Source organism: Zosterops lateralis, assembly GCF_965231275.1.
Source record: "Zosterops lateralis genome assembly, chromosome: 17".
Lineage (NCBI taxonomy): Eukaryota > Metazoa > Chordata > Aves > Passeriformes > Zosteropidae > Zosterops > Zosterops lateralis.
In genome coordinates, this window is record NC_139777.1 from 5,961,008 (window position 1) to 5,988,291 (window position 27,284).

Consider the following 27,284-nt stretch of genomic DNA (forward strand, 5'->3'; position numbering starts at 1 on the left):
TACTGATGTAAACCAATAGAAATCCACAGGTGATTGTTAAAAAAAATTAAATAGGTGCTTTGATGGTTTGGTTCAAAGTGAGAGAAAAGACTGACTGGATCAAAACTCATAAGCTGGCATAGTTAGTGCCAGCCACAGCTTGATGCCACCACAGCCAAGTTATGGGAAAAACCCTGACTGGTTCGGGAATATTCATGTATGTAAGCCAAAACATCCAAATTAATCAACTAAATCAACCTGTCTATGATATCAAGCAGTTTTTAGCATTAAAACCATCTCTAAAATAATTTGGCTGCCCTGGGTATGAAGAGGGATGCACTTAGCCCAAATGTCCAGGATTTAATGATACATGGCACTGCAAGGATTTAAAATTTGTTTTCTGTTCCACTTCTACAACTCATGATTGTTTTTTGTACTAAAACTGTGTCCATATTATGCAATCTGCTCTTTGTGAAGTGTGGGGCCTCAAGGTCTGTTTTCATCAAGTGGGAGAAAGGCAGCATTGGATTCTCATTAACATAATTCCGAGCTACTTTGTCCAACTACCTGAGGGGAACAAGTGGATGAAAAGAAAGGCAGCATTAAAAAAACAAGCAGCCACACAGAGAAAGAGAGACCAAAGGAGCAGAAGAGACAAACAGGCAAGAGATACCAGAGGGATAAGGGATACAGCAGACAAACATGAGAACAGGATTCATTCTCTAGAGCTTGAGGGTTTCAGAGACTTCTCCCTGTGCATCTGAGTCTGGCCCTCCTTTGACTCATTAATCAGATTCTATTTACATTCATTCTGTGTTCATTTCCTGAGGTCACTATTTCAAATTTTTTTTTCAAACACATAACACCTCTAGAAGTCTTTACTCCACTATCTTTCTACAGTCAGAGGGGACGTCAAAAGAAAGCTCTATGATCAACAAAGGTTAATTTCCCTACAAAACATAAGCCTCTTCCACTTTTCCTCTTAATTAATTCCTGCTCAAACTAAAACAATTCTTTTACATTCTCACTTCACATTGCAGACAGGACACCTGGTTAGTTGTTCTTGCAATTAAAAAGGCATCTATATTTTTCTACCCAAAGTAATAAGTTTTCCCCTTCCCATCTAGTCTGGGCTTCTCCTATTAAGCAAGAAACTCTTCAAACCTCTAATGCTTCCCTTACTTTGAACATCCATTGTCAAAGACATTTATGAGCTTTCCTGGGAGTTGCTAAGGTACTTAAGAGGTCTGGTGTCCACAGCAGCACTGAGCTCATAAGTCACTGGCACAGCTAGAGGAGAATGTGGAACATTAAGGCCTGGTGGAGCTGAGCCAGGAAAGGCGGAGGGAGGGATGGGAGACTGATGAAATAGAATGAGATACGTTGGCAAGAGCAGGACACAGAAGGTGGAGAAAAAGTCTAAAGACTTGCCAGAAAGAAAGGATTTAAGACTGGGAGAAAAGCTGAAGCAAGGTGGGAAAATTGTATGAATTTTCAGCACCGCCCTTGGACAGCTCAGGATGATTTGGTCCTGGCCATTCGTCTCACACACTGTAGTGGCTCATCCCCACAAAACACTTCCTTTGTTGCCAGCTCCATGTGCAAAATGCAAGACATATCCAAACCTCCCAGACTGCCTCAGAGAGGATTTAATGAGCGCTGCTTGCATACCACACCTGCCTGCCAGGGCTGAAAACTGAGCAAAGTCAAACATGTACCTCCCTCTGCATCTCATTTTCATGGTTGCCAAGCTGGTGCCTGTCACACAACCAGCATGGTTACATCTACACTTTCCTTAGCCCTGCTTGGGTTCTGTGTGCTGAAACACTACCAGGCAGAACTGACAGCAGATCTGTGTTTACCCCAGAGACTGTTGTGAAAGCACCTAGAGATAAATAGGAATGTGGCTGACAGCCCTTCACATCTAGACACTAGAAAAAAAAATGTCAGTGCCCCACAAAGTATGCAGAATGACAAAAATTTGTGTAAAGATCTAAAAAAGCCATCTTAATAAGTTGCTGTATTTCCCTGTAGAAAGTGCCTTTGACATTTGACATGACAGGAAACGTTGCTCCAGTAAGATGGACAACAGGGCTGTGCCTAATTAAAACAGGCAGAGCAAATGGAAAAGGAGAGAAAAGTAAGTTATAGCACACTGGCACATCATTGCATCTTCCTGAAGAGCTACTGAATAGGGATTAATGAGGAAAGAGAAAAATGAACCACATTTCCCTCAGCAATTATTTTTGCTCTGCTTCCAGCTGGAGACAACCACGAGTAACCTGTACAGATGAAAGCACCTACAATGCTACTGAGCACAGAATGACACCAGCCTTGCCCTGGATGCAGCTTTCCAAAATCACTTCCCACTTCTGCTGCAGCCCAGAGAGCACCTCAGCACAACTCCAGAAGCAAACACATTGACCCTCAAGTTAAAAAATGCCCTAGGGAGGAGATTGAAAGGAGGAGGTAAGGTAAAGCTGGGCTTAAAAAGGATGGGCCAGGTTCATTTCAAGCAGCTGGTTCTACCACAGGTAGTTTCCAAACTGACTTGACCAAGACTCCACCTCTTCCCTCAGGAAATTCCTGGCAAGGTTTGGTTTGACACAGAACCAGAGCCATGCCCCACTCTGCTGCCCTGCCCCCAGATCAGAAAAATAATGGATATTATGAGTGGAAACAGGGAAGCACATTTGGGCAAATGTAAAAAATATCCTTAATGATCTATGCAGCCTTTTTGACTGAAGATCATTCAACTCTTATGAGCAAATCCCTCCACATTTCATTTGGCATGTGTTCAAGAAGCCCCAGTTCTAGCAATACTAATGCTTCTCTCTTATCTATTTACTTCAACAGCTTTTTTTTCTGCAGTTCCTAATTCTGGCACAATACTTCCCTGGCCCTCAAAATATAATCTTCATTCTCCTCCCTATCGCTTTGTAAACATTTTTTTTCTCTCTAATACCAGTAATCAGAAAAGCACACATTTTGAGGCTTGGAGACACCTGCCTGCATTGGCTAATCTTCCCAGAGCTCCTCTATGATTCTCAAAATCCTTCTTGCTAAGCAATTTCCTTCTTCCCACTCAGCACCACGGCTGACCCTCCTTTCTGTCCTACATCCCATTTTCTTATCACTGTTCTTAACACCCTCCTTAGCCCTGTGGGTGCAGGATATCATCCATCTGGTGAATGTCTTGTAATAGGAAATGTCCTTTCTCTTTCCCAGCCTTTTTCTGTCTTGATCTCTGTCTACCCCAACTTATTTTTATATTAAAAAAGGCATTTCTATACAAGCAAAAATCCTTTTAAATAACTCCTTCCATTCTAACACTACACATGTATTGAAGATGTATCAGTTCATCAGAGCACCCAAGCACTTTGGCACAAAAACAACAGATTTTTAATAGTCTCTTTCAGATTATACATATGCTATTGATTATGTGTATTAAAGGGACAATTTATGTGCAAAACTGGTGGCTGTATATTTACAGTTAAGACAATGGAGCTCTGCAGAACATTCACAATGAAAATTTAAAATTCACTGAATTTAGATGCTGTTCTGCTTTCATTTTGTAAAATTGATTGAGGCAAACCCTAAGTTCCTCTCTTTAATTCTCTTGCTACAAAATAAAGCACATCCATACCTTTCTGCTTTTGGAGAGAAAAATGCTTCTGCATTTGAAATTGTGCATTTCAGATTAACTGTACTATGAAACTCAGTGTCTCGGCATAAATCCAAGTATTTCACAGAAGCCCTTTTGAGGAAGAATGGCCCAAAATGAGCACTAGCCCATGATCCCTTCTTACAAATAAATATGTACACACAGACTTATATACACAAACACACAGATGAGTTATCAAGATGGGGAGACAGAATGTGTGCATGATGCTGCAGAAGGAGGGCATGCTTAATTAAAGGATATCAGTAAAAGAACAAGTCTCAATGTCTGTGACAAAAAGCCTGGCTTTGTGTGATGTGTCTGATATTTGATTGTAGATTTAACAAAATGGAAAGTTCTTAGGTGAAGATACATGAAATAGCATCAAAACCCCCCACCCCATCCTCAAATTCCTTTCACATGCTCATTTAGCAGTCAACAAAAGAGAAAAATCTCTAATTAAAAATAAAATTAACTAGTGATTGACATTGCTAATATTTATGCATAAGAGGGAAATGAAGCATCCCAGTTACATTTTACAGGAAATCAGAGAGAAAGAAAGCATGTACTGTGTTATGTGAGTTTCTCTAAATATCACCATTGGTTTCTGAGTAAGAAGACCCTGCAAAGCCAAGGTCTGACATGCAGAAGTCAGTTGTGGCTTGATAGTGTTCAACACAGTATGACAACATATCAAGATCCACTTCCAATGCCTTCTACTTCTGTTTTATTGCAGTTAGAGACCTGCTTGCTGTTTGTCCCCCCTTGGGACCCAGAATGCCTGAGCCCAGGTGCTTTTACCATCCCTGGAAGGGCGGGGAGAGCAGTGGGTGGGACAGGCACCAGAGCTCTCTCGCTTCACAAAGCACAGAAACCCAAACTCCTTCTGACAAAGGAAATCAATACGACAGTCGGAGACGTGCCCTGGCTTGGCACAGAATCTCAAATGAACAAAAGGCCTCTTCCTGCCTGAAGATCACCCCCCCAGCACTGTATCAAAGCTCACCTCATTTAAGGCAAGCATCTGCAGAGGGTATTTTCCCCTCCAGGCCTTCCATGTCCTTCTCTAACATTTACTGTTTGAGATCAGTAGTCTATACAATTTATCGCACCTGTCAAGGCTAATTTATTCATGCGATCTGGCAGTAATCAAAAAGACTGAGATCGATGTGCCAGCAAACCCTGACACTTATTCATATTTTAAAGTCCTATTTGACCTTGAACTGCAGCTAACTGGAGCTGAACTGTCAGCAGCTCTCTGAGGCTGGCGGGGTCTGGCAGATCGGCTCCTCTCGGCTAAAGGCACAATGTCAGGGCAGCAGACGCTGGGGCCAGGAGCAGGAAAGGCTGAGCCACAGACAGAGGGGCAGGGAATACAGCACCATTCACAGCTCAGTGGTCACAGACCCACCAGCCAGCCCAGCACGTGCACCAGATGCCTTAAGATTTTAGCTTTTCTATTTTTCAGATCCTATATTGCATCAGTGCCTAATTTGATATAAAGTGTAGTTAATTTTCTTCACGTTTTGGTTAAACAAAACAATCCCTCTGTGTCTGTGATCCAAGGACACCTTACAGCCTCAGGCCCCGAAAAGTATTAAAAAAAAGTGAATTGGGGAAGGAGCAAACTGGGGGAATGTGACTTCATTACCTGAAGCTGTAACTGGAGGATTAATGCCTGATATGCAAATAGACCAAACTTATATCTGTGACCATCATCCACCTTGGGTGTAGCCTCTGCAAGGCTTTTGGCTGCCCAGGGTGTGCCTGTTGAAGGTCTTTGATAAATACCCACTTTATCCTCTTGACCCTGTTCAGCCTCTGTTCTAGGAAGCCATTCCAAGGCATCACAGCTTGAGACTGCACATTCCTGCAGTACGAGTGTTCAGGAGCCAGTGGATTTCTTGACATGGGATATAAGAAGGGTGAGGGAAGGGAGTGGAGAAGGAACATGATGTATGTGTGCACAGGCAGGATACTCCATGCTATCCTCAGCACACTGCTGCCAGACTGGCCCCAAGGGCTGTTCTTGGCTGTTCTTGTAGGGGAGACAGAGACAGAAAATGACACCACCTCCCCTCCCTGGGGGAGCAGGGACAGTGGTGGTGACCTGGCCACAGGAGATACATCAGAAACTCTGCAAGCCACCAGGAACCTGCCAGCACAACATGGCAACACCAGCTGGAAACAGGAATAGGAAAAACAGATCTCAAGCTTTGGCCATGCTCTTGCACTCCTACTCACACCCAGCAATTAGGACTCACTCATTCCTTCTGAAGGCCATCACCGTTGTCCTTTATTCACCCAATCAGGCCCTAAAGGAACACAGGAATTTCAAGTACAGCTCTTATAATGTATGCAGGTGCTGTAACCTCCTAAGTAATCATTTTGGGTTTTGAATTCAGACCAATTAGTAGAGAAATACAATAAAGTTTATTTAAAATAGTTTCAGCCTGGCTCTGCTGTCAGATGACTCTCAGACATCCCATGGATGCTCCATCTTTGGAGCCTTCTGCCTCAGTTTCCCTTGGTTTAATGAAACCAAACTCATTTACCTCCTTCCTCAGAGTGTGCCAGGAGTTACAGACAGGATCTGCTCTGAGGTTATTGAATCATTTCCTTTTCTTCTGATAGGAAGATATTTGTGCAAATGACATTCTCTCGGAGACACAGAGGAAATCTAAGTGGTATTTTAGGTAGAAATATCAAGCTACAGTTTTACTAAAACACGTGAATAAATTATTTTATCACAGTCAAAACACTTGACTATGTGATACGCAGTTGCACCCAAAACAGATTTTGCAAACGCATTTTGTTGCTTCTCTGGGTTCTCCTTGGCTGCGTTTCTCATGCTATAAATTCTGTATGTCATATTGAATATGATTTTTCAGTGAGATCTGCTTTTTCTAAGCCTAGAATACAAACAGAAATGACAGTTATGTCATTTTGTGTTTGTTTTCCCTCTCTTTTAAATAGCTAACACCTTTCCATTATGTTGAAAGAAAGCCACCAATGGAAAGCAATTGGCATTTTGACCAATGCTTTTGTGCACATTAAATATATGTCTAACACTGCCATGAAATCTAATCTGATGTTCATGGAAGAGAAACAATGACACATGAGGATGCAGAGGGAATTTATCCAGTGAATCTAGACTGGCTACAGCATGCAAGCAGTGACACCACACACAGAGCTGTGTTACAATAAACATGCTAATAAAACATTTCAGCCAACCTGTTTCCCTATTTTTCTTGTGTAGAAAACAAAATTTAAGAGTCTAACGAAATTTTGTGGCCATAAGAATTTTAATGAATTTTTTTTTTCTGTCTGTGCTTAGCCAGACAAGGATCTGGTTCCCTTTCCCATGCCCTGTTCTGGCTCTTCTAAGAGGAGATGCCAGGTCTCACTGCTCTGGGAGCCTGAGGGAGAAGCACCAACTGCACCTCTCACTGCTGGCTAATCTGCTGTTGCCTTCTACAGAAAATGCTCTTTCAAGCACAGTGTTAAGCTGCCTTTTTTCCATGTGTTACACACAATGCAGATAATGATGAATTTGGCACCAAGGAGTGGACCTTTATCCAACAACACAGCTACGTGCATTATTCCTTCCCTGCTCCTCAGCTCAGAGGTACCTGTCACACAGGTCAGCTCAACATGCTCTGCCTTATTCAGGTGACACTAGTGCAAGGATAATTATTAGTCAGTTAGACATTTCTTTACCAGACCAAAAAAGGTACAGCTAAAAAATGTCATATTACCTCGCAAAGTCTTCCAGGCAGAATTAAAACAAAGCCAAGCAAACCTTGGCCCCACAACTCTTAACCCTCCAAACCTACAACTCTCAAAGATCAGCTCTGTTACCCTCATGCTCCCATGACAAAAAACCTTCCACTTGCCAGTGGTGATGACTTATATGTTTAACATTATAAATAATTGTGACCTGAACAGTCCTGCAGGGGTAACACCTCAGGTGTACATTTCAACATCTACAACCTCACCTGCAGACCTGCACTCAAGCCTGGAGGAGATTGGCAGCTCAGCCCTAAGGCTGAAAAGCACTTTCCCAAATGAAGTAATTTACCTGGAGGTACCTGGGGAAACCAACACAACCACACATGAGCCCTGGTCACTGCCAAGGGAGGCACTTTGGGCTGTGACCCACACACCCACTGCCTGCTCCTCCAGAACTTACCCAGGGCTGGGGATGACCACACAGGACACTGCTCTAAGCCAAATCCTTGCTCCAGCTGCAGAAATCTGGCTTGAGAGGACTCCTGCCATCTTAAGGGCTCTTTATATTTCTTAGAGATTCCTGATTAAACCTTTCATCCCCCAAAAAACAAGAACCAACTGGGGAGCTACTCAAAAAATCACTTAGGAAAGGGACATCCCCTCTCTCTGGGAACAGCTGGTATCCTGGATCACTTGCACATCTTGGGTTTTTGTGTGGAAAAAGGATGCTTTCCACAGAACTGGTTTTTCATTTTTTTAAAGAGTTCTGGGAGAGATTCAAAATGGTTCCGGAAAACCTCAAAGAAATCTTTTGCCAGGTCTGCTGGGACCAAGCTAAACACTGACAGTTGGGCACCTCTGGATAGAAAACAACCCAAGCCAGGCTTTCAGTAACCAGCATCAAAATTCAGAGTTCTACAGACCATTAGGAGTTCTGGATGAGCTGTTATTTTGCAACACAAAATACGTTGTATCAGAAAGTTTCTGAACAGCTGTAGCTCATCTCTAGTGTTTGGTTCAGGCTCATCATTAGGCAAGTGAAACCTATTTCAATCTCCACACAATTAACACACTCCTCTTCATTTCCCCCCTCCCTCTCTCTCGTTCAGTTCACAGTTGCCTCTGAAGAAGAACAAGTGTTAGATTTAGATCAAACCTGCAGGAAAGTGGCTGAGAAGAAAGTGGCAAAGACTAAGGAAGCGTTTTCTTTCCACAGTTCTTTTGCTGTTGATCTCTTTCTGAAATTTCCAGCCCTGCGCTTTGATAATGTCCTGGTACATGAAAGGGTTTGTAACATAAAATGTTACACTCGATGGAGCATGATGTGATATTGGAGCCAAGTGGCCAGATGCTCTTTCCTGAGCTATTTCCAATGCTCCCACTTTAGAGAGTGTTTTTAAGGGTACTCACAAGCTCCACTCCTGTAGTGCACTGGCAATTTCATGCTACAGCACCACAGTGCTGTGTTCTGATGAAACCATTGTTTTTCAGGCTAGGTTTGAGTTATCCCCAATTAAATAAAAAGAAAAATAATGAAGAAAATAAGAAAGAAAAGAGGACAGTATGGTTCAAAGAAATTGCAGACATGTAGGGATTTGTGTTCTGTCCCCCAAACCAGGATCATACATCCCATTAAAAGTACAATTAAGACTATATTAATAATCTGATTTCTTAATGCTTGGCTCTACAAGCTCAGCATTCTTTTACCTTAGGAAATACCTATACAGCTGCTAAATTAAACTGGAGATGGGAAAAGGGGACAGCTTTACTTATACACTTTATCTGGAGGGTAAGACCTGGGAGATTTATCATTGAGATCTTTGCAGCCTAAGCACTGGGGCAACTTCCAATAACAGCAGATTACATCACTTACTGGGATTTTGCTTAGGCAGTGTAGAATTGCTCAGAAACGTTTTAATAGCATTTAACTTCATGCTGAAAATGCTGATTTATTGCACTCCAGTGTGAATAGGCATGTCTAAGGACAGAGCACACCACTTTTTCAGATGTCAGCAACTGTGGGGTTTTGTTAACATCATTTAAGTGATTAAATGTCTTTGAACTAAAAGGCTTTAAGACTTTTAATTCAAAGCTGATTTAATTTATACTAAAAATTACAGCTTGGGAAAGGACAAAATAAAAATGAAGTATTTTCAGATTCCCCACAATAAGAGACTTTGATTAGCCTCTATTTTTGTACAATTTTCACTTGTATTTTACCACAGCATGTGTGAAAAAATGCTGGAATTTTGAGTAACTCACCAGAACTGAGTTTCTATTTAGCTCTAAGACTAGGGACCTTGGCCTCATGAATCACACAGAGCAAAAAGCATTGTCCAGAATTCAGAATTAAAGTTTGCTATACATAAACCTTGTGACATTTTTATTACAGCACACCAGTCTGGAATCTGCATTTAAAACACTGACTGCTCAAAGGAATCTAAATCTCTTTAGCTAAAAGTAATAAAACGAGGTCAAAAATCCACTACTCAACAATCTACCATTAGCATTTCTGCTCAGAAAAAATGTAGTTCATCTATTTTTAAAGAAAGCAAAGGCAGGGCATATAACATAAGTTTGGAAAGTATCATGATTTGCTTGTGTATGGAAGTCCATTAGGTAATGAGCTTCATTTCCTCACAAAGGGATTTCAGTGCATCATGATTTTTATTTTGTGTAAGCCAGAGGTGGGACTGCATTTCTGTCTACACAACCCATGGTTTCAGCCTGGCCTCCATCACCAACTAAATCACAACAGCAGAGAGTACACGGGGTCTGAGCTGGATCCTGGCTGGGGTCAGCTCTGCTCAATCCTGAGGAGCTCTGTGTTCCCAGAGACATTCCACTGACACAAAACTGGCCAAAGTTACCTGGCACACACCTGCTGATGCTGCCACTGTTACTGAGAATAAAGCAGTCTGATGCTGGCCATAAAAGAAAAGGAGTTTTACTTGCAGTTGTCAATGTGGCGACATATTTTTTTAAATTAAATTTGTTTGGATTCTTAATGGTGGAAGCAGTACTTAATTTCTGCTGGAGCATCCTTTAAAATAAATGCTTGATCTCTTCCCACCCACCATTACAGCTGATGGGCACAAAGTAAAAAGAACAGCAATTCATTCAGCTTATCACTGGAGCACCAGAGGAAGCCAGGGATCCTTAGTGCAATGATTAATGACTCACTATAAAAAGATGCATCATAAACTGCTTGTATTAGGTTAAATCATAAACTAGGCTTTTAATGTTTATATGATCCCTTTCTAAATAATTAAGTGTTTCTGTAGCTCCCACTGGGAATGGAACTCACACGACGCTTGCAGACCACGGAGTCTCTTACAGGGTCAGAATTTGGGACCCTCACTTAAAGGGATCCCTGTCTTCCTCCACATTCAAGCACTGCTTGAATTTATCTTCCTATTGGGCCATTTCTCTGAACTACAGGTCAGAGAGACCATTTGATGTTCAGGAGCAGCAAAGATGATCTACCCTGAATTTAAGGTGTCTTCTTCAGCCTGTGCTCATGAAGGGCAACTCACCCACAGAGGAGTCAGCCAAGACTGGATGCTGTAATTTCCTGTGTTTAGGTGCTAATAATAACTCCCATCAGCTTCAGTGGCTGGTTTGAGAACAGTGAGAGAAGAGCACCATTTATCCTAACAGAATTCCCCTGATTTATCCAGCTTGTGGTGAAAGTGCCATCTTTAAAAAAACACAGTACAAAGTGGCATTATGTAAGTGTCCATCTATTTCCTTATTATCACAACCCTGCAGAGGTGTCCATCTCCCTTTTATTTCCCAGAACAGCTGGAGCTCTTTCTCAACCAAACCAGAATCTCTCTCTCTTGGCAAGCAGACATTGGCTCCAGTGTAAAGTCACCCATCAGGAGAATGCTGCAGCTCTAACCACTGTGAAGTTTACACAAAAAATAATAGGAGTTTAAAAAAGAGCTGCAAAGCCCTAAATATTTTCAGTAGGTGTAGTAGGTAGACTCAGTCTGTTGCTGCACTGTTTATTTATATGCAATACAGAAAATCACTTAGGTTAATTATTTAAATATTTCCATCTATGGAATTTAGAAAAGGGCAAAACTCTTCTGTGGAACACCTAAGATCATGATTTTTTAATAAACAATAGATTTCATGGGAATTAGCTGGGTTATCAAACAGTATCCACCCAAATCAGGTCATTAGTTTCACTGAGTTTCCCTATTTCACTTTATTAAAACAATTTTAACAAGGGTTCACTAGGTGCAATGTAATCTATTTCAGGCACTCCAAGCCTAATCCCTTTACTCTTAGAAGTAGCATAATAATAGTTTGCAAAAAAGTTAAAAAAGGATTATTGTTACAGCTATTTCAAATAGGGACTGTTTTCAGCTAAGCCTGTGCCACCACTTTCCCTACATCTTATTATTTATTATTATATTAGTTTTTGTTCCTTACTTATTCATTCATTTATTCCTTCCTTTTTCTATCTTTTATTGTATTCACACAAGCAGCCACACATGGTCAACAGCATCCCTCTGTGCAGGTGAGGGGGGATACACCAAATATCCCTGCATGGGGCACTGCCCCAGGCATTAGGAAAGAAGTGGGGGTTTTTTGCAATTTACTTGGAGGTTCTGGAGTTAAAAAAAGCCAAGTTGGTAAATTCACAGTGGTTTTATAAATAGCCTAGAGGGAAGGGAGAAGGTTCCTGTGCATTTTCACGCTGTTAGTTTCTGACAGCTCTGAAAGACACACAGGAGGGGATCACACATAGGATTTGCAAATGAGGAGGCAGACACTTGGATATTGCTTACCATGATGGATCCAGGCTGGAAACAGGGAGTAACAGACCTGTGCTATGGACACACAGCTTATTTCACAACAAACTCATACTCTTGTACTTTCATAAAACCTTTTCCAAACAGTAGGGTTAGCTTTTCTTATAAGGGGAAAAAAAACCACAAAAAACCCAAAAAACCCACAAAAAATCCCAGCCAAAATAAAACCCAAAGAAAGAGCTGTTTTCTAGATCCAAGGTTTCTGCAGGCTTTAACAAGTCCCCTTTCCCTGAAACCCTGTCCTCGCTCACCTCAAATCCTTGTCTCTTCAAGCAAGTGCCATTTCATAATCCTATTAAACCCTTTGCCTCTGTTTACCAGGAGCCCTAATCGTACTCAGCAAGTTCTCCTGGCCTAAGGAAGAGCGACAGCTTTCAGATTTCTTAGGAGGCTTATTCATCAACCACGCCACAGTTTTGCCAGAGTGTTCAATCTATTCTGGGAGCAGCCATGTGGAAAAAGTTTCAAACAGCTCAAAGCCCTGCACAATGATAAAGGAAAGCTCACACAATCCTGGTAATAGCTTGACCCTCTTAAGGAAAATTGGATGATTTGTGGTAGCAGTTTTTCTGTCCCCTATGTGAATTCTGAACCTTCAAGTATAAGCAGTGTATTCACACAGTCCCATTACAAACCCCATCCCTCTTGCAATGCTGGAATAACAAATACACACCCATATGTGAAAATAAACTCTTGCTGCAGTGACCTTCCTCCTCAGTCTAATGGTGTGAAGGAGTCTGTAGCCATTTTAGAAAAAAAATAAAATTAAAAAAAAAAAGAGCCAGATAAAGAATGGACTAATTTGATGTTCAGAGTTTCACCATGAGCAGAATATATGCTTTAATGAGCATATTACATGCACCAGGGACATGTTACTGGGAAACGGGGGATAAAGAGTAAAGGGAAAATAATTAAACAGTCAGCTTTATAATGAGGAAACTCTGTTCATGCAACATTAAGCGGCCTAATTTTCAAATGCTAAGCAAAGACATGTTCCTTGGGCTTCAGGAGGACTTGCTCGCAAGCACCACCTTGAAAACAAGGGCAAGGGATCACAGGTATCAAACCTCCTTTAGGTCCAGGCCAAAGGGAGTGATGCTGTTCCAAAGTCATCTGACCACACTTCACACTGACCTGTCCAACTGGACTGAATACAGGACTGCACTCTGAAGTTCTTATTCTATAAAGAGGATCCTTAAATATCCCAGCATTCATAATGTGTGTGTGATGAGCATTACAACTGACTTCTACCAGCCTGGCCTTGGTTTTCTGCAGGTATTGCATCTGTTAGACCACAAATGTACAACCTCAGCTCAGGCATTGAGCACATGGAGACTTGGAGTGGCTGTTTGCACAAGGAAGGCTATGGGGAAAGGGGAAAACCTTTCTCATTGGGTTCAGACACTGACAGGATGAGCCAATAAAGCATATTCCTGAGTGTTATCAGTTCTCTCAAGGCCTGCAAGGCCAGGAACATTCATTTACTGGCACTGTCACCTCCAGATAATGTTGCAGCATTAATTACTCCAGCATAACAGCCCATCATTCAGACAGCAACTCGACTGGGCCACAAGCTCCCCAGCACTCTTTGCACATGGACACTGGACAAGGTTTCTTCTTTGCTACTCACTCTCATGCCTAATTCGATGTTTTCTCCTCCATAGACCTCCATGCCAGGGTCAAGCAGGCCAATCTCACCAAAATACTCTCTGTCCACCACAAAAGAGCATCCAATCATGGCTGGTGTCCTGCATGGAGAGATTAAAGCAAAAAATTAAGCCATTAAACTATTATGGATCCCACCCCATAACAAACTTACACGGATTAAACAGTTCTTAGTCTTCGATTTTATATTCTAAATTTACCTATTAACATCAATCACATGGCACTTCATGTATGCAAGAAGTTCCTGTACGTCTCTATTAGTGCTGTAATTTCTGAAGACTTTCTGTTGAATCATTCTTTAGTTAGAAGTGGTCTCAAAGCTCTACAAAAACCACACAGGGTTCTGGACAGTCCTGGCTGGGCACTTCCATCCTCTGTTGATACATATATTTATACACCAGGGTCTTTGCATTTATAAATTCAAGTTATTTGATAAAATGCATCTTCCTGATTATATTTCCCAGAGTAAAGCCTGGAAACAGATTTGCCTAAAAAAGCTGCAAGCTCTCCTGTACACAGGATGAGACATATCCCATGTACACCTTGATTTCACATCTTGTACCACTGAAAAGCATATCAGGCTAACAAGGAATAAATTTGGTCTAGGAACTAAAATAAAAGAAAGACACAACCAAGGTAAGGAAATTCAGTACCTTTGCAATGAAATAAGCATTGGAGGAAAATTTTCAGGTATATTTTTAAGTTTTACGATAAAAGAGGGAAGGAGATGGGGGGAAGAAACACAGAGCTTGCTTAGTTTTCCTCTTCATGTAGCTTCCTTTTTCAAGCTAAACACAGGCTTCACTGGATCAGGGCATCACTGCTTTGCAAAACTGAGATGCTAGTTTGGGCTTAGACTCATTCTTTTTCCAGCCCTGCCTCCCCCACAAAAATCCTCTGGAGGCAGCTCCTTATAGGAGTAGGATGTTCCCATGAGAACGTCTCCTCCCTTTCTAATGAGGAATGGTATTGCCAGGCTCTGCAAACCCCTCTCAGGTGCTGGAATCTCTGTCTCTGGGGGATGGATTTCTGCAGCTGTAGGCTCTGTCCATTAAAACATTGAGTTGTTAATTGAACGGGGGTGGGAAATACATTTTAGATGCAACTACATAATCATCACTCACAGACGAGTGCCACTGAGGACTGTCTTTGCTACTCCCTCTCTCCCTTCTAGGGTTTATTTCTTCTCATTATATATATTCAGATATAGACTTCACAAGCCTTCACAGCTTTTTCAGAAAAAAATAAATGTCTTCAGGAGTGAGCAACAACAGCAAAACAGTGACAGAAGGAACTCCAACCAGCTTTTATAATTTTATACTGGACTCCAGTGTCACGCTGGCATATCGCAAACACTTTTCAAAAAACATGCTTGAAAAGAGCTCAAGACCCTCACTTGGCATTAAATTGGGTTTTTCCAGTATCTGAAATACTCCAGTGCAGCCACCACTTCTAGTGCAGTGCAGCAGACTTATCTTGAAAGCTAGAAATGGCCATAGGAGCAAAAGCAGCTGTGTTGGCCTCTCTTACCCACTGCTCACTGCCCAAGGGGCAGCACTTGAGAAGGTCAGTGCCCTCAGCATTTCACAGCTTCAGAGCACAACATATTAACCTGCTTTATATAAAATAACCTTTTCCCTTAATCATGAACTCTCTGGTAAAACAGAGACACTTCTAGAAGGAGAAAAGAGCAACCAGAAGTGTACTATTTTTTACCAACACCTCAAAGGTGTTGTGAAACTTAATTGATCTGTGGACTATTCTTTGACACAATGCAGGATGTTATAAGCATGAATTATAATCGACAGCAGCACTCAAAGGATAATGTGGGAAACACAGCAGAATGGGTTTTGCAGCTAAAAGCTTAAAATGCAGCCTAGAATTGTATTGATTCTGCACTGGAGAAAAATACAGCATAGTCAGTTTGGGGGAATTACCTGATAGCACTGCTGTAGCAAGGGAGACATGAGAGAAACTTTGCTCTGGGTAATGCCCTGGGAAAGGGAGGAAGCACAGAGAAGTTTCTGGTGGTGAACTCTCCCTCCCTGCCTGTGAGAGCAGGAAGAGAGGCCCTGTGAGAGGATGGCAGTGCCTGCCAAGGGATGGGGCACAGGGAACAGAGGGCACAAGTGCCAGGGAAGAGAAGCATTTGCTGCAGGTGTGAGTCAGGACTATTTTGTGTCACTGAGATCCCCAGGAGCACAGCTCTGTTGGTAAAATTCCAGCAGGTGCTGACACCCATTTCTCCAGCCAGGTACATCCCCCTTCTTCCCCTTACTGAAGGGAGGTGCCTGGGGGCTTCCTCAAGAACCAGTGAAAGAGAAAAGGATGGGACTAAGCTGCACATGATAGTCAGTCTTCCTCTGGCTTGTGTATCTTTCTCTCCTGCCTTAACGTCAGCATATATTTATACATATTTATATAGACATATGTGCATAATGCAATCAGGTCACATTTGAAAGTTTCCCAAGCAGCCAACTGCAATTTTCAGGAAAACTGACAAACGCTCACAATAAATACATAAATTCAAACAAAAATAGAACCATAAATAAATATATAAGCATAAATGTATATATGCAGGCATAAGGAGAAAGACAAGGAGTTTCAAATGACACATCACACATCCTATCTCTGAGTGCTCCACCTCTCCCAGCAGGATGTTTCTTTGATTCAGGTTCTCAAGCAGCACCTCAGCCCTGGTCTGACATGTAAGTGGGGAAACCTGCATGATACCTGCATAAGTATTTCTGCTTTTCTTACAACTCATGTCTTCTATAAGGAACAGTCACACCAGGCCCTGAGAACAGAACCCAAGGACAGATTTGCTGCTCAGGAGATAGGAAAAAAATGACAAGATGACAAGGTAATGTCCATCTAGAAAGGTAGAGCAAGTACGGATGTAGAATAATTCTCTGATGCCCTATGGAAGTAAATTTTTTTGAACAGGCAGGACACGCATCAGAACCTGGACAAATAAAAGTGAAACTGCTCTGTTATAGGCTCCTGTGAACCAGAAACCGAAGAAATGGCTATAAGCAGTCAATAAACACTCACCAGTTTTATTATTACATGGCAGCATGGTTCATCATGAAAGACTTTCCCCCCTAAGCTCTGGTACACAGGTGGATTTCTTCCCAAAGCAGGGAGGGCCCAGATTGGTTTCATCAGTGTTGTTATTGCACACCAGCACAGGGCCTGACTTGCACATGAGATGGGCACACACACCCTCAGATAGAGGGGGCAGCACAAAACACTTCACTGGGGGCACATCAAACTCCAATTTATGTCCATGAACAAGGCACTGGCACTTACTGGAGCAGCTGATGCAGTGCATGTACATACACATCCCTACTGGTACCAAGCTAGGGCATATTAAAGCAGTAAGTGAGAACATATGCAACAATGAAATGCACCACTGCTGCTGGAGGAAGATAAAATGCAAAGCTGTGCAGTGCTTGGCTGGGTGAGGCTGACTAATGACTAATGTTAGTGGCTGCTGATCAAGAAATCAAATGCAGAGCAGTCCATCATAATCACGGCAGGTCAGGGAAGACAAGGCAGAGCTCAGAATACCAGAAACCTTCCTTGCTGTTCCAAAACCCAGGAAGAAAATACAGCATGCATTAAAAAAAACCCAGCTTGTTTCAATGCATAGTCAAATTCATTAGAAGCCCTGTGAAATAGGATCCTTTGTGGCACAGTTTGTTGCCAGATGATAAGGACGTTTCGGGGCAGTGTGCTCGCAGGAGCACAAATGGAAAATGACGTGATGGACACAGCGTGTCAAAATAACAATCCTCATTTAAATCCTCACGTTACAGACATCTTACATCTCACATGTCAAACGTGTAAAATGGATTGCCTGCAGAAGCCAGCTCGGGGAATATCAATTGTTCTGAAGTTCAGAGTATTAACGTGGGGGGAAAAAAAGACCCGACTTTAAAGTGCAGAAATCAGAAATCTTTACAAAATCTGACACTTTGTTCTTTCTATTTCTTTACTTTTGTTAGCACTTCAAGGTCACGTCCCCTTTGTCACTTAGCTCACAACAGCTGATGTGACATTTTATGGTGCACACTTGACACGGCTGCCCATGAATGACCCCCTGGGGTGAGGGACAGCTCCTGGTCTTTCCTAGCAAGGCTGGATAGAATCAAACCCCTGTCAGTGTTCAAGAAATTAGAGGATCAGGCTTCAAACAGAAAAAATTCTTAGGAAAGAAGCACATCTGTTGTGTAGTCCAAGAAGAAAACGGGAATTGGACCCTGCTTTCCAAATGCCTCACCCAATTCCTCACATGGATGATATTTATTCATACAGTGCAAACATGACAAATGCCAGGGCTCTGATCCTTACTGATACCAGGCTACACATGTTCTTTAATGCTGAAAATCTCGAATCCCTTTGGAGATCTGGCAGGAGGCATTCAGCTCCACCAACCACAAAACCAGTCACAGGGTTATTTGTTACCGGCCTTTTCTTTCACAAAACACACAGAGAGGCACAAACCAAACCCACTGCTTGCTGAAAACAGTGTCAAACAAAGCCTTAATAGGGGCAGTGGTAGCAAGGACTAAATGAACTTGCAGTTTTCATGCTGATGAGCAGCTTTGCAATCTTATGAATGCACTGGACACACACATGGATTCAAACACCATCAAAGGGCACCCGTTTCTATGTCTTGCAAAGTGGACAGAAACAGGAATCATGGTTGCAATATGTGGTTTGGAAAGCTGGTTATAAAACCAAAACCTGTACCAAACCAAGAGTCACACCTGAGATTTTTTTTAAAGTTTGCTCACTAGCCTTTCTTTGCCTTCCATTTGAAAACACACTTTAAATATTCCACAGCTACTAAATTCCCACCATGAGTGCTTTAAAATCTCAATTCTAAGGACAGGCTTTGTGATTGTTTTCATCAATAACACTCACACAGTCACTCTTTCCATTACCATAATTACACTGGCATGTCACTTAAAAGCCACAAAATTGCATTGTATTTTCACAGGCAGGAACAACACAACAGCCAAATGCTTTAGCAAATTCATCCAGGTGCTACAGCTTCAGTGTGGCCATGAAGTGGATGCTCTGCTCTCCTAAATCTCTGCCTTCAAAGAACTTGTGCCCAGGGAGACACGGAAATGTTCATGGTTCCACGTGGATGTCTCTGCATTTTAGGGCACAGAATTATTAATTTGCAGAAAAGATGTTTAGGCAGTTGCAGTGTGTCCTGATTTTTGCCAGCAAGGGTTGGGTGTTCTCCTCCTGCTGCTGCTTTGTCTCATCTGTCTCTGGGCAGTTTATGCACTGTTGAATTGGAGGGTTTCTTCATGCGAGTTCAGAATAAAATTGCTGCTCTCAGGAGCCAGTTACTCATGTGCATCAGGCTTTAACACAGCTCAGTGCTTGAGTTTGGATCTGTTCACTTCTGTGTCAGTCCAGCTCAGTGCCAGCATGACACCAGCAAGAGCCTGAACATAAATCTGAGGGAAGTCCATGGTAAATCAGGCCCTTTATTGCTGAGGTTTAACCTCTTAGTTCAGTCTTATCTGTTATGTGATCACTGTCTCCAGAACAGAAGATACTCAAATACTGGAGCAATCCATGGGAAAATTACTACAGTGATTTCACATATAAACTGTGAGTCATGAAGTGTGCAAAACCTTTCAGGAATAAAAGCTTTGGATGATTAATTTTCCTTTATCAATAAACTTTCTCAGGGCTGAGCGAAACAGGTATAAAACATCTGCACTTTTAAAACAATGTGAGGTGAGCAGGGCATCTTATCGAGGAAAACTGATTTCCTAAGTAATTACTTCCCTGCTTATTGAGGTTCCAAGCCAAGCAGAAGGTCAGTGATGATGGACTGTGCTGTCCTGTAGTAAACAAGGTTAATATTACTGTACAGCTCTGTTTTGCACTCACGGGGCATGAGAATGAACCTGAGTACAATTTGCAACACTTGGTCAAATACAGATTAAAATATTACTCTGCATAAGAGAAGGATCCTGTGAGGTGGCCCCATCCCACTGATCACTTAGAAATGGGATCAGTATGTCAGTGTCTTTTCACTTCCAAAAGATCACTGGCACTTTTTCCAGGTGTGTGTGCTGTTGGAAGTGCTTGGATGAACTTTTCAGGATCTGACAACTCAAGTTTTTGCACTGGAAGGGAAGAACATCAGCTCCTCTGCCAGAGCCCACACTGGGACCATACAGGAGAGTTTTAGCTTACTTTAAGATGAAGCCAATACACATGAAAGTGAAGATGACTTTAGGCTGATAATTTGTGTCCTTCTTAAGAAGTCTTAAAAATAAGAGCATCCTAAAGTGCATACTTAGGCTTCAAATTTTTTAGCATTTATTTCTAGGCTTGGTAACAACAGTACCCTTAACCCAGCATAATATGTCCCAGAGGAGCTGTTAGACAAGCATCTGCACTGGAGATGAAAATCTAGGAGATGTGAATTTTCAAATGGAGGGGAGAGAAAGCCCTTTTCACATCAGTTCCACTTTTCCCACTGTAACAATTCTCAGAAACACCTTCACAGTTCCTGTAACAGCATTTCCTCAGAAAATTCCATTTCTTTAATGCAAAATGTTCTCCTACAGGGAAAGGTAAGTTAACACATTGACTACACAGTCTGGTGGGGGTTCATTTTAAAAATCAGCCAGTAGGAAAACTCTGAACACATGCAAAGTTCTCAAAAAAACCCCCCAAAACCCCCCCCAAAAAAACCAACTCCCCCAAAATAACCCCCAAACAACAACAAACCCCAAACAAACAAATTAACACAACAAAAAAAACCCTAAAAAAACCCACCAAAAAAAAAAAAAACCAAAAAAAAAAAACCAACCAAACAAACAAACAAAAAAAACCCCACAAAAACAAGCCAAACTGAAAAAAACCCCACAAAGACAAGAAAAAAAAGAAGCTCTCAAACACAGCTCCTAGTGGTGCTCCAGGGAAGCTCTGATTTGGACTGATGACCAAGACTGCTGCCCACAGAACAGGAGTGAAACCAGCCTGTTTGTTATCACACACACAATACCTCTGTTTCTCATACACACAATGGGCCAGAGTGCACTGGAAAATAAAAGGTTAGATGAGAGGGATCCTGCTATCCTATTAATGGTCAGAACACTCAGAGCCAGAGCACTTGTGTACATTGTGGGGCAGCTCTGAGAGGCAGCACACACACACCCACAGCTTTGCAGAGGCATAATTTTCCTCCTCACAGCCTCATTTTGTTATTCCTGCACAAAGCCTGTAGCCTTGTTCACCCTCAACTCCCCCTTGGCAGACAGCTGAGATGGAAACATCACTGGGCACAAAGTGACAGCACAGGAGGGATTTACCTGATGGGAGCTGACTCATCCCCTTTATCGAGCCAGTCCTGTGGTGGGATTATGTACATGCACCAGAGCCCCCAGTTGTAGCCGTGGGCAGCGTTGGCGTATTGCTGCACTTCAAAGGTGTTGTACTTGATGTTGTCGATGGCGGGCAGGATGATCCGCTTGCGATCCTCCTTGATCCGGGTGAGCGCGGGTTCCACCCTGAGAGCAATGAGACACAGCACAGTGTTTTACAGCCAGCCACTAAGCCCAGGTGGTCCTGCTTTGCAGGCTGGTGAAATGAGGTGCTCTAATCCTGTGAGCATCAGCCCAACGAGGTGGGAAAGGCTCAGAGAGGGACAGGGTACGGAGCTCTGCCAGGACTGCAGCTGGGGTGGGATGCTGCACACAGCACCTGCACAGAAATTATCACCTCTGTGAGGCTGGGACGGAGTCTAAAAACACAAAAATCTCACCAAGCACTTATACTGAGGACTGGAGACTGTTAATTCATTTCACAATGGGCAAATGTTGAGAGACACCATCACCAATAGTAGCTAAATGGTCTCCTACTGGCTACACCACCAGGATTCCTGGTAGCAATTAAATAGCCTGAAGAACTAAACACACACCAGGGGCTGCAAGAATCTGAAGGTTACTCAAAGGTTTTAATCCTGTTTCCCAAGACTGACCCCATCACATCTAGTTTGAATGACAAATGTGGCTGCATTATGCCTTCTAAAACCTCTTTGGTGATGAGAAGATTTCAGGTGCCAGATGGTGCAAAAGCAGCGAACTGCAGGAAATGTTCCATCATTTCAAAAGGCTTTAAAACATCAATGTGCTTTCCACAGAAGCTACATCCCAAAAGGAAAGTAAAAAGCTTCAGTGCAAACACTCTTTTCTGACCAAGGTAGTCTGAGTTTGCTGTGAATTTACAGAGAAACTGATCCAAAGAGGTAGCAGACTTACATAAGGGTGGAAATAATTCCTCAAAGCAGTATTAGAAAGAGCCACTGGTTCAGTCCTTTGTAAGTGTGTTTCCTCTTGAAATGCTTTGAAGATTTTGCAGAGCTCTTACATGAATCTTTAAGGGAATAGTGGTTTGCTGCGACTCAGAGAGAGGTAGGAGGATTTGAACATTGATCTTTTCTCACTTTTCTTTTGCTGTTGGTCAGAAGGCAATTGCTCCTTTGCGGTTCCAAGTTTGTTACCTCAGATTTTGTTTGTTATATTCAGTTAGTTACTGAATACAAGGAATTTTCTTGTGCAGGCCAACAGAAGATTCTGTACATGGTTCAGACTCTCAACTCTTATGGGTTTTAGGCCACACTTGTGCACCCCATAAAGCCAGTATGACCTACCAGATCTGGATAAGCCACTTCCATTATTAGTATGAGATTATATTTATGAGATTAACTATTTTAAAAACCAGTGGGTGAGTAGTAGAAAAACTCTTGCAAATCCAGCAAAGCAGGAAAAAAATGCAGAAAAGCTGAATCTGCTTTGTTCTTTCCATCACGTTATCTCTGCTCAGCAGCAGAAGAAAATACAGAATGATGGACATGCCACCACTAATCTGGTGACTCCATGCATGGACACAGTAGCCCCTGGGCATAAATCTCTCCTTTTCCCTCTAAACTCTGAAACTAAATACCAGACAACAGGTACAGGTGTCACTAATTGTTTGCCCAACTCCCACGGCATGAACAAATTTATTATGTTTGAGTCTGATTTCCAGATCTGCCCTGCAAAGCAGGAAAGCTGCTTACATGCCTTCTGAAGCAGAAATCTATGGGATGGGTTTCCATTGTAAGAATCAAACTCAAAATACATGAAGAAATTCCATTAATCTCTATCAACCTATTAATGTGAAATCACAGATTTTGAACTTTCATGAAATCCAAGGCATTTGTAAGCTGTCCATGGGATGGAAGTTCTGTTTAAGTCCCCTGCACTCAAGAAATGTAAATATTTAAGATATTACTGTTTCAGCAAGAGTTGATTTCTAACAGATGAAGTCAAGTGCCATGCCAAGGTTATGGAGTCAATTGGTATGAAAGCAACTGCTGGAACTTCATCTTCTAAACCTCCCATCTCACCCCTGGAGGTGACTTCCCAGCTCTCTTGGTATCCAGATGTGTGGAAATCACACCTCTGCATCTATTAGGAACAGGAAACACTCAGTATCTGGACAGACTGCACAGCTACCTAACTTCTAAAATATTTTCACACCCACAAGTAAGAAAGTAGGCTCTGAGTCACAGATGGAAAGAGAAAATCCAGGACAGAGCTGTTCTCTTAGCAAAAATGCAGAATGGAGAGCCTTTTAATTAAACATTGCATACCTGAGAGATTTCACAGCCTGTCCTGCCCTATAAAAGACAGCAGAGAGAGCAATGGGGTATTCAGAGGCTCAGCCCCAGCTCATCTCTGTGAGATCTGCAGGAACACTCAAATCCCTGCCAGTGCCTCTCACTGCCAACCCTGCTTGTGGCCTATTTTTCTGCCTTCCAAGATCCCCAGGTAATGGCCAATAAAGAAGGACTATGAGTTTGAACAGGACTGGACAATGAACTGTGTTTGAATTGCTTATCTTGAGTAATCCATGGAATATGAGGGAGTTTCATTGCTATTCATGGCCAGCAAAGCCCAGCCTCAGAGTTGCTCTATAAGATTGAGCTGAACTGGACAATCATCAAATCCTTTGTCAACTTTCCTGGTCATTCTGGCTTTATGTAATTGCTTCAGATTTTTAAGAGAATCATGATTAAATCTTTTCAAGTAATTTCTATTTTTTTTTCCGAATTTCAAACTGCTACATTATTGTGTAGATTCACCCATCTTTATACAGACCAGAATTCTTTCTGCGTTCGTGTTTTTTTTTCCACTTTGCCTCATTTTTTCTGCTGTCTATCTGCAGAAGTCAGGTGCTTCTGGCAGCTCACAGGACTGAAAGGATAAGAGGGGAAAAGGTTGCTGAAGTCCCAGTATGTCCCATACACTGATGAGCTGCAATATGTGTTTAGAGTATTGCCTTTCCACATGGCCACTGCTGGCAGCGAGGCAGGATTCAGCCCTGCCTGATTAGGGCCATAAGCCAGATGTGAATTTTGGGATCCATCTCCATTTTTCATAGGTGGAAAAATATTAGGTTCCTAGTTTGCACCTGAGTCAAGGTACTTTATGGGCAAAGAGCAGCAAGCATTGTTAAAGGTTATTTACTGGAGCAAGAGGGAAAGTTCTCCCAGGCATATTAATAGGCATGATGCATTTCAGTAAACTAAATATAATCAAAAGATTCTGCTTTAAAAGGTAGTGCTTCACATCATCCAGTGGGGTTTTTTTTTACATTTAATAAAAACCAAGCAGACAATTTGGACTGGAATTTGAGTGACATATGAAGATCCTCTCTCTTCCATCCTCTCTCAAACTACATATTTGTCAGTGTCCTCCTCTCTCTCTGAATAGATTGTTGGTGAAAGGATCAAACCAGAAGAGAAAGGACAATAAATTTAGTTCTCTTATAGACTCCACGAGGCTAAAGGGTATTTTCACTTCAATTTTATTCACTTTGATTTGTCCGAGTCTGTCAAGCACATCACTGAACAGCACATGCATTCAATGCTTTTGCCTACCAATGGAAAGATTTCTTCATTAACACAGGATTTTACAAGGTATTGAGCACCCATGATGACTTTATTGGGAGTTCCAGCAATGCTGGTTCTGTGGGATTCAAAGAGTAAATGCTCCCAAGATAAACATTGGAGGAAGGAAAAGAGTTGGAAGGCAGAATTTGAGCCAGAGTACAGAATAAGCCTGTATGAAGATTGAGAGCAAAGGCAGGGGCCATACTGTGATCACACAGGCCTCTCTAATCCCATTGTAAGTCTATCTCTGAACATATATGCATTCTGCATTTAACACTGGTTTGATTCAGAGCAGCTCAAACCCCACAGGAAACCACAGCAAACAAAAACTCCGTGTTGCCTCACATCCTTATCAGATTGCTGGAGAATTCATGCCAAAGGGAAAGCCTGATTTTTTCACAATGCTAAAAAGAACAGCTTCTTCCAGATAAAAAACAGATAAAAAGAAGTTAGTAATGAGCTCCTCAGTGCACATGATTATATAATTCACCTTTTTAAATATGTAATAACACCTGCTGACTTCAAGCAGACTTTTAAAAAGGCACAACTTTGGAATAAATGCACTCAATCCAAGGGAATCCACATGCATGCCCCAGGCCAGATCCTCTGCTGCCCAACTCTGCCACTTCAATGGCCTTCACAACTTCAGGGATGCTTTGCTAACATGCAGCATCTGATAGGCAAACATTGCCTTCCAGGTCTTAGTTAGAATGGCTGGATGAGGCATTTGTCAATGAATTCCTCCCTGCAGCCCAAATGTCACTTTTTCTAAATTTGTTCCAAAGTAAATCCTTTCCTAAATGACAGGAATTGCACTGTCTCTCTAATTCTGCCCCATCCCAGGTGGGTACCCAAATACCCTGATCTCTGGGTTCTTTTGAGATAAAACATGCCTCTTATTTTTTTCTTCTCCACCATCACTACACTACTGTTTACTCCAATAACAAATGAAAAACTAACATTTAAAAAGATCCAACCTTGTTTTTCCTGCTCTCACAGATCAGAATTTCCTCTCCTTGCAAGCAGTTAGGGAAGACTCCTTATAAGACATAAATGAAAGACAACATGGTCTCATCTGCTAGATTTTATGGCTCAGTGAGTTTAACACCGTATTTTACTCTGGCTCTACCACTGTCAGGTACCATGAAGTATAAACTTAACAGTGAAATGTAAGAAAAAAGAAAGCTGTGTAAACTGAAAGCTCATTTTGAATGATTTTACACGCTACCTCACATTTCACTGACAATATACATTTATCAGATGCAGACAAGCAGATCTACTGACATACATAATTCTTCACTGAGGCCATCTGCGGAATATTTAATGTGGAATGCCTTTCCAGTAAATAAGTGTTCAGAGAACTGCAAAAGAAATAAATATCATTCTCCCTTCCTCGGTCTCTAAGAGAAGAGAGAAGTTCCCCATCTGTCCTGCCTGACATCTCTATCAGCATCCCTGTGTGCCCAGGGAAGTTTCAGATCCACAGTCCCCAGCTGGAACAGAGGGAATGTGGCACCAACGCCTGCTGGAGAGTTAAAGATCAACTCTTTGGCTGCCAAAGCTTTTTCTGCACCACTGAAAAGCAAGGAGGATGCTTCAGTGAACATTCTAGGTTGTTGAGGTAGATGAATAGTTGAAGCTGCTTTTTTGGTACATCCTCTGTGTGCAGGCTGGCACCATCCCATGGATCCCAAAGGCCCACAGGGCTTCTGTTCCATGCTCCACTCAGATTACATTGAATTTGCTATCTAAAACATGTATTCCATTAAGTTACCAAAGTGTTCCCAAGGCTTTGGATGAAGAAAAACTCCCTTAACAAACACATGTCCTTCCCTTTCCATTTGGGTTTCCCAGGTCAGCCTTGGCCCAGTCCAGGGATGCTGCCATGAGCCGTGTCCTGAGCACAAGAGGTGTGCTTGAACACTCCAGAGGGGAGACACTGCACAGGAGAAGGACTGCAAAGGTAATTTCACGTTCACCACTTCTCTCATTTTGAAGGAAAGAGCCGCCTGGACCTTGTCACATCCCCAGAGAGCTACCTGAGCTTGAAAAGTGGGGACAGGAAGTTTACCTGCAGGTAGAGATTGGTATCCAGTACGTTGCATGAAAATGTTACCAGAGAGCTCTCAGAGGGACAAAGAACCTGTGGCTTTGCCCCCAAAAAAGCACAAGCACATCTCTGTTACACAGTACTTGGGATAACCAAAGTCAGTAGATTAGGAGGAAACCAAGTTCCTTTCCCCTCTACACACCTCTTTGAAAATCCATTGCTTACTGCATTACACCTTACAGTAGAAAGTAGCATCTACAAAGTACATTCCATAGGCCTAAGGATCTTGATGATATTTAGCTCTTCTTAATTCATTAAAACACCAGTTTTGTGTATTTTTAAAACCCTGACAACTTCAGGGACAATCCATAAAGATGAGACGTGTGT

At 42.1% G+C, this 27,284-nt stretch overlaps 1 protein-coding gene across 1 annotated transcript in view; it reads right to left on the minus strand.

Annotated features, from left to right (window-relative positions):
- GALNT9 (polypeptide N-acetylgalactosaminyltransferase 9) overlaps positions 1-27,284 on the minus strand; it is a gene marked incomplete at its 5' end in the record, with an annotated part of 123,828 nt that overhangs the window by 47,028 nt on the left and 49,516 nt on the right. The window contains 2 exons of the mRNA XM_083874065.1: positions 13,829-13,946; positions 21,222-21,419. Of these exons, the coding sequence (XP_083730191.1) occupies positions 13,829-13,946; positions 21,222-21,419 (316 nt within the window). The remainder of the gene's footprint in view (positions 1-13,828; positions 13,947-21,221; positions 21,420-27,284) is intronic.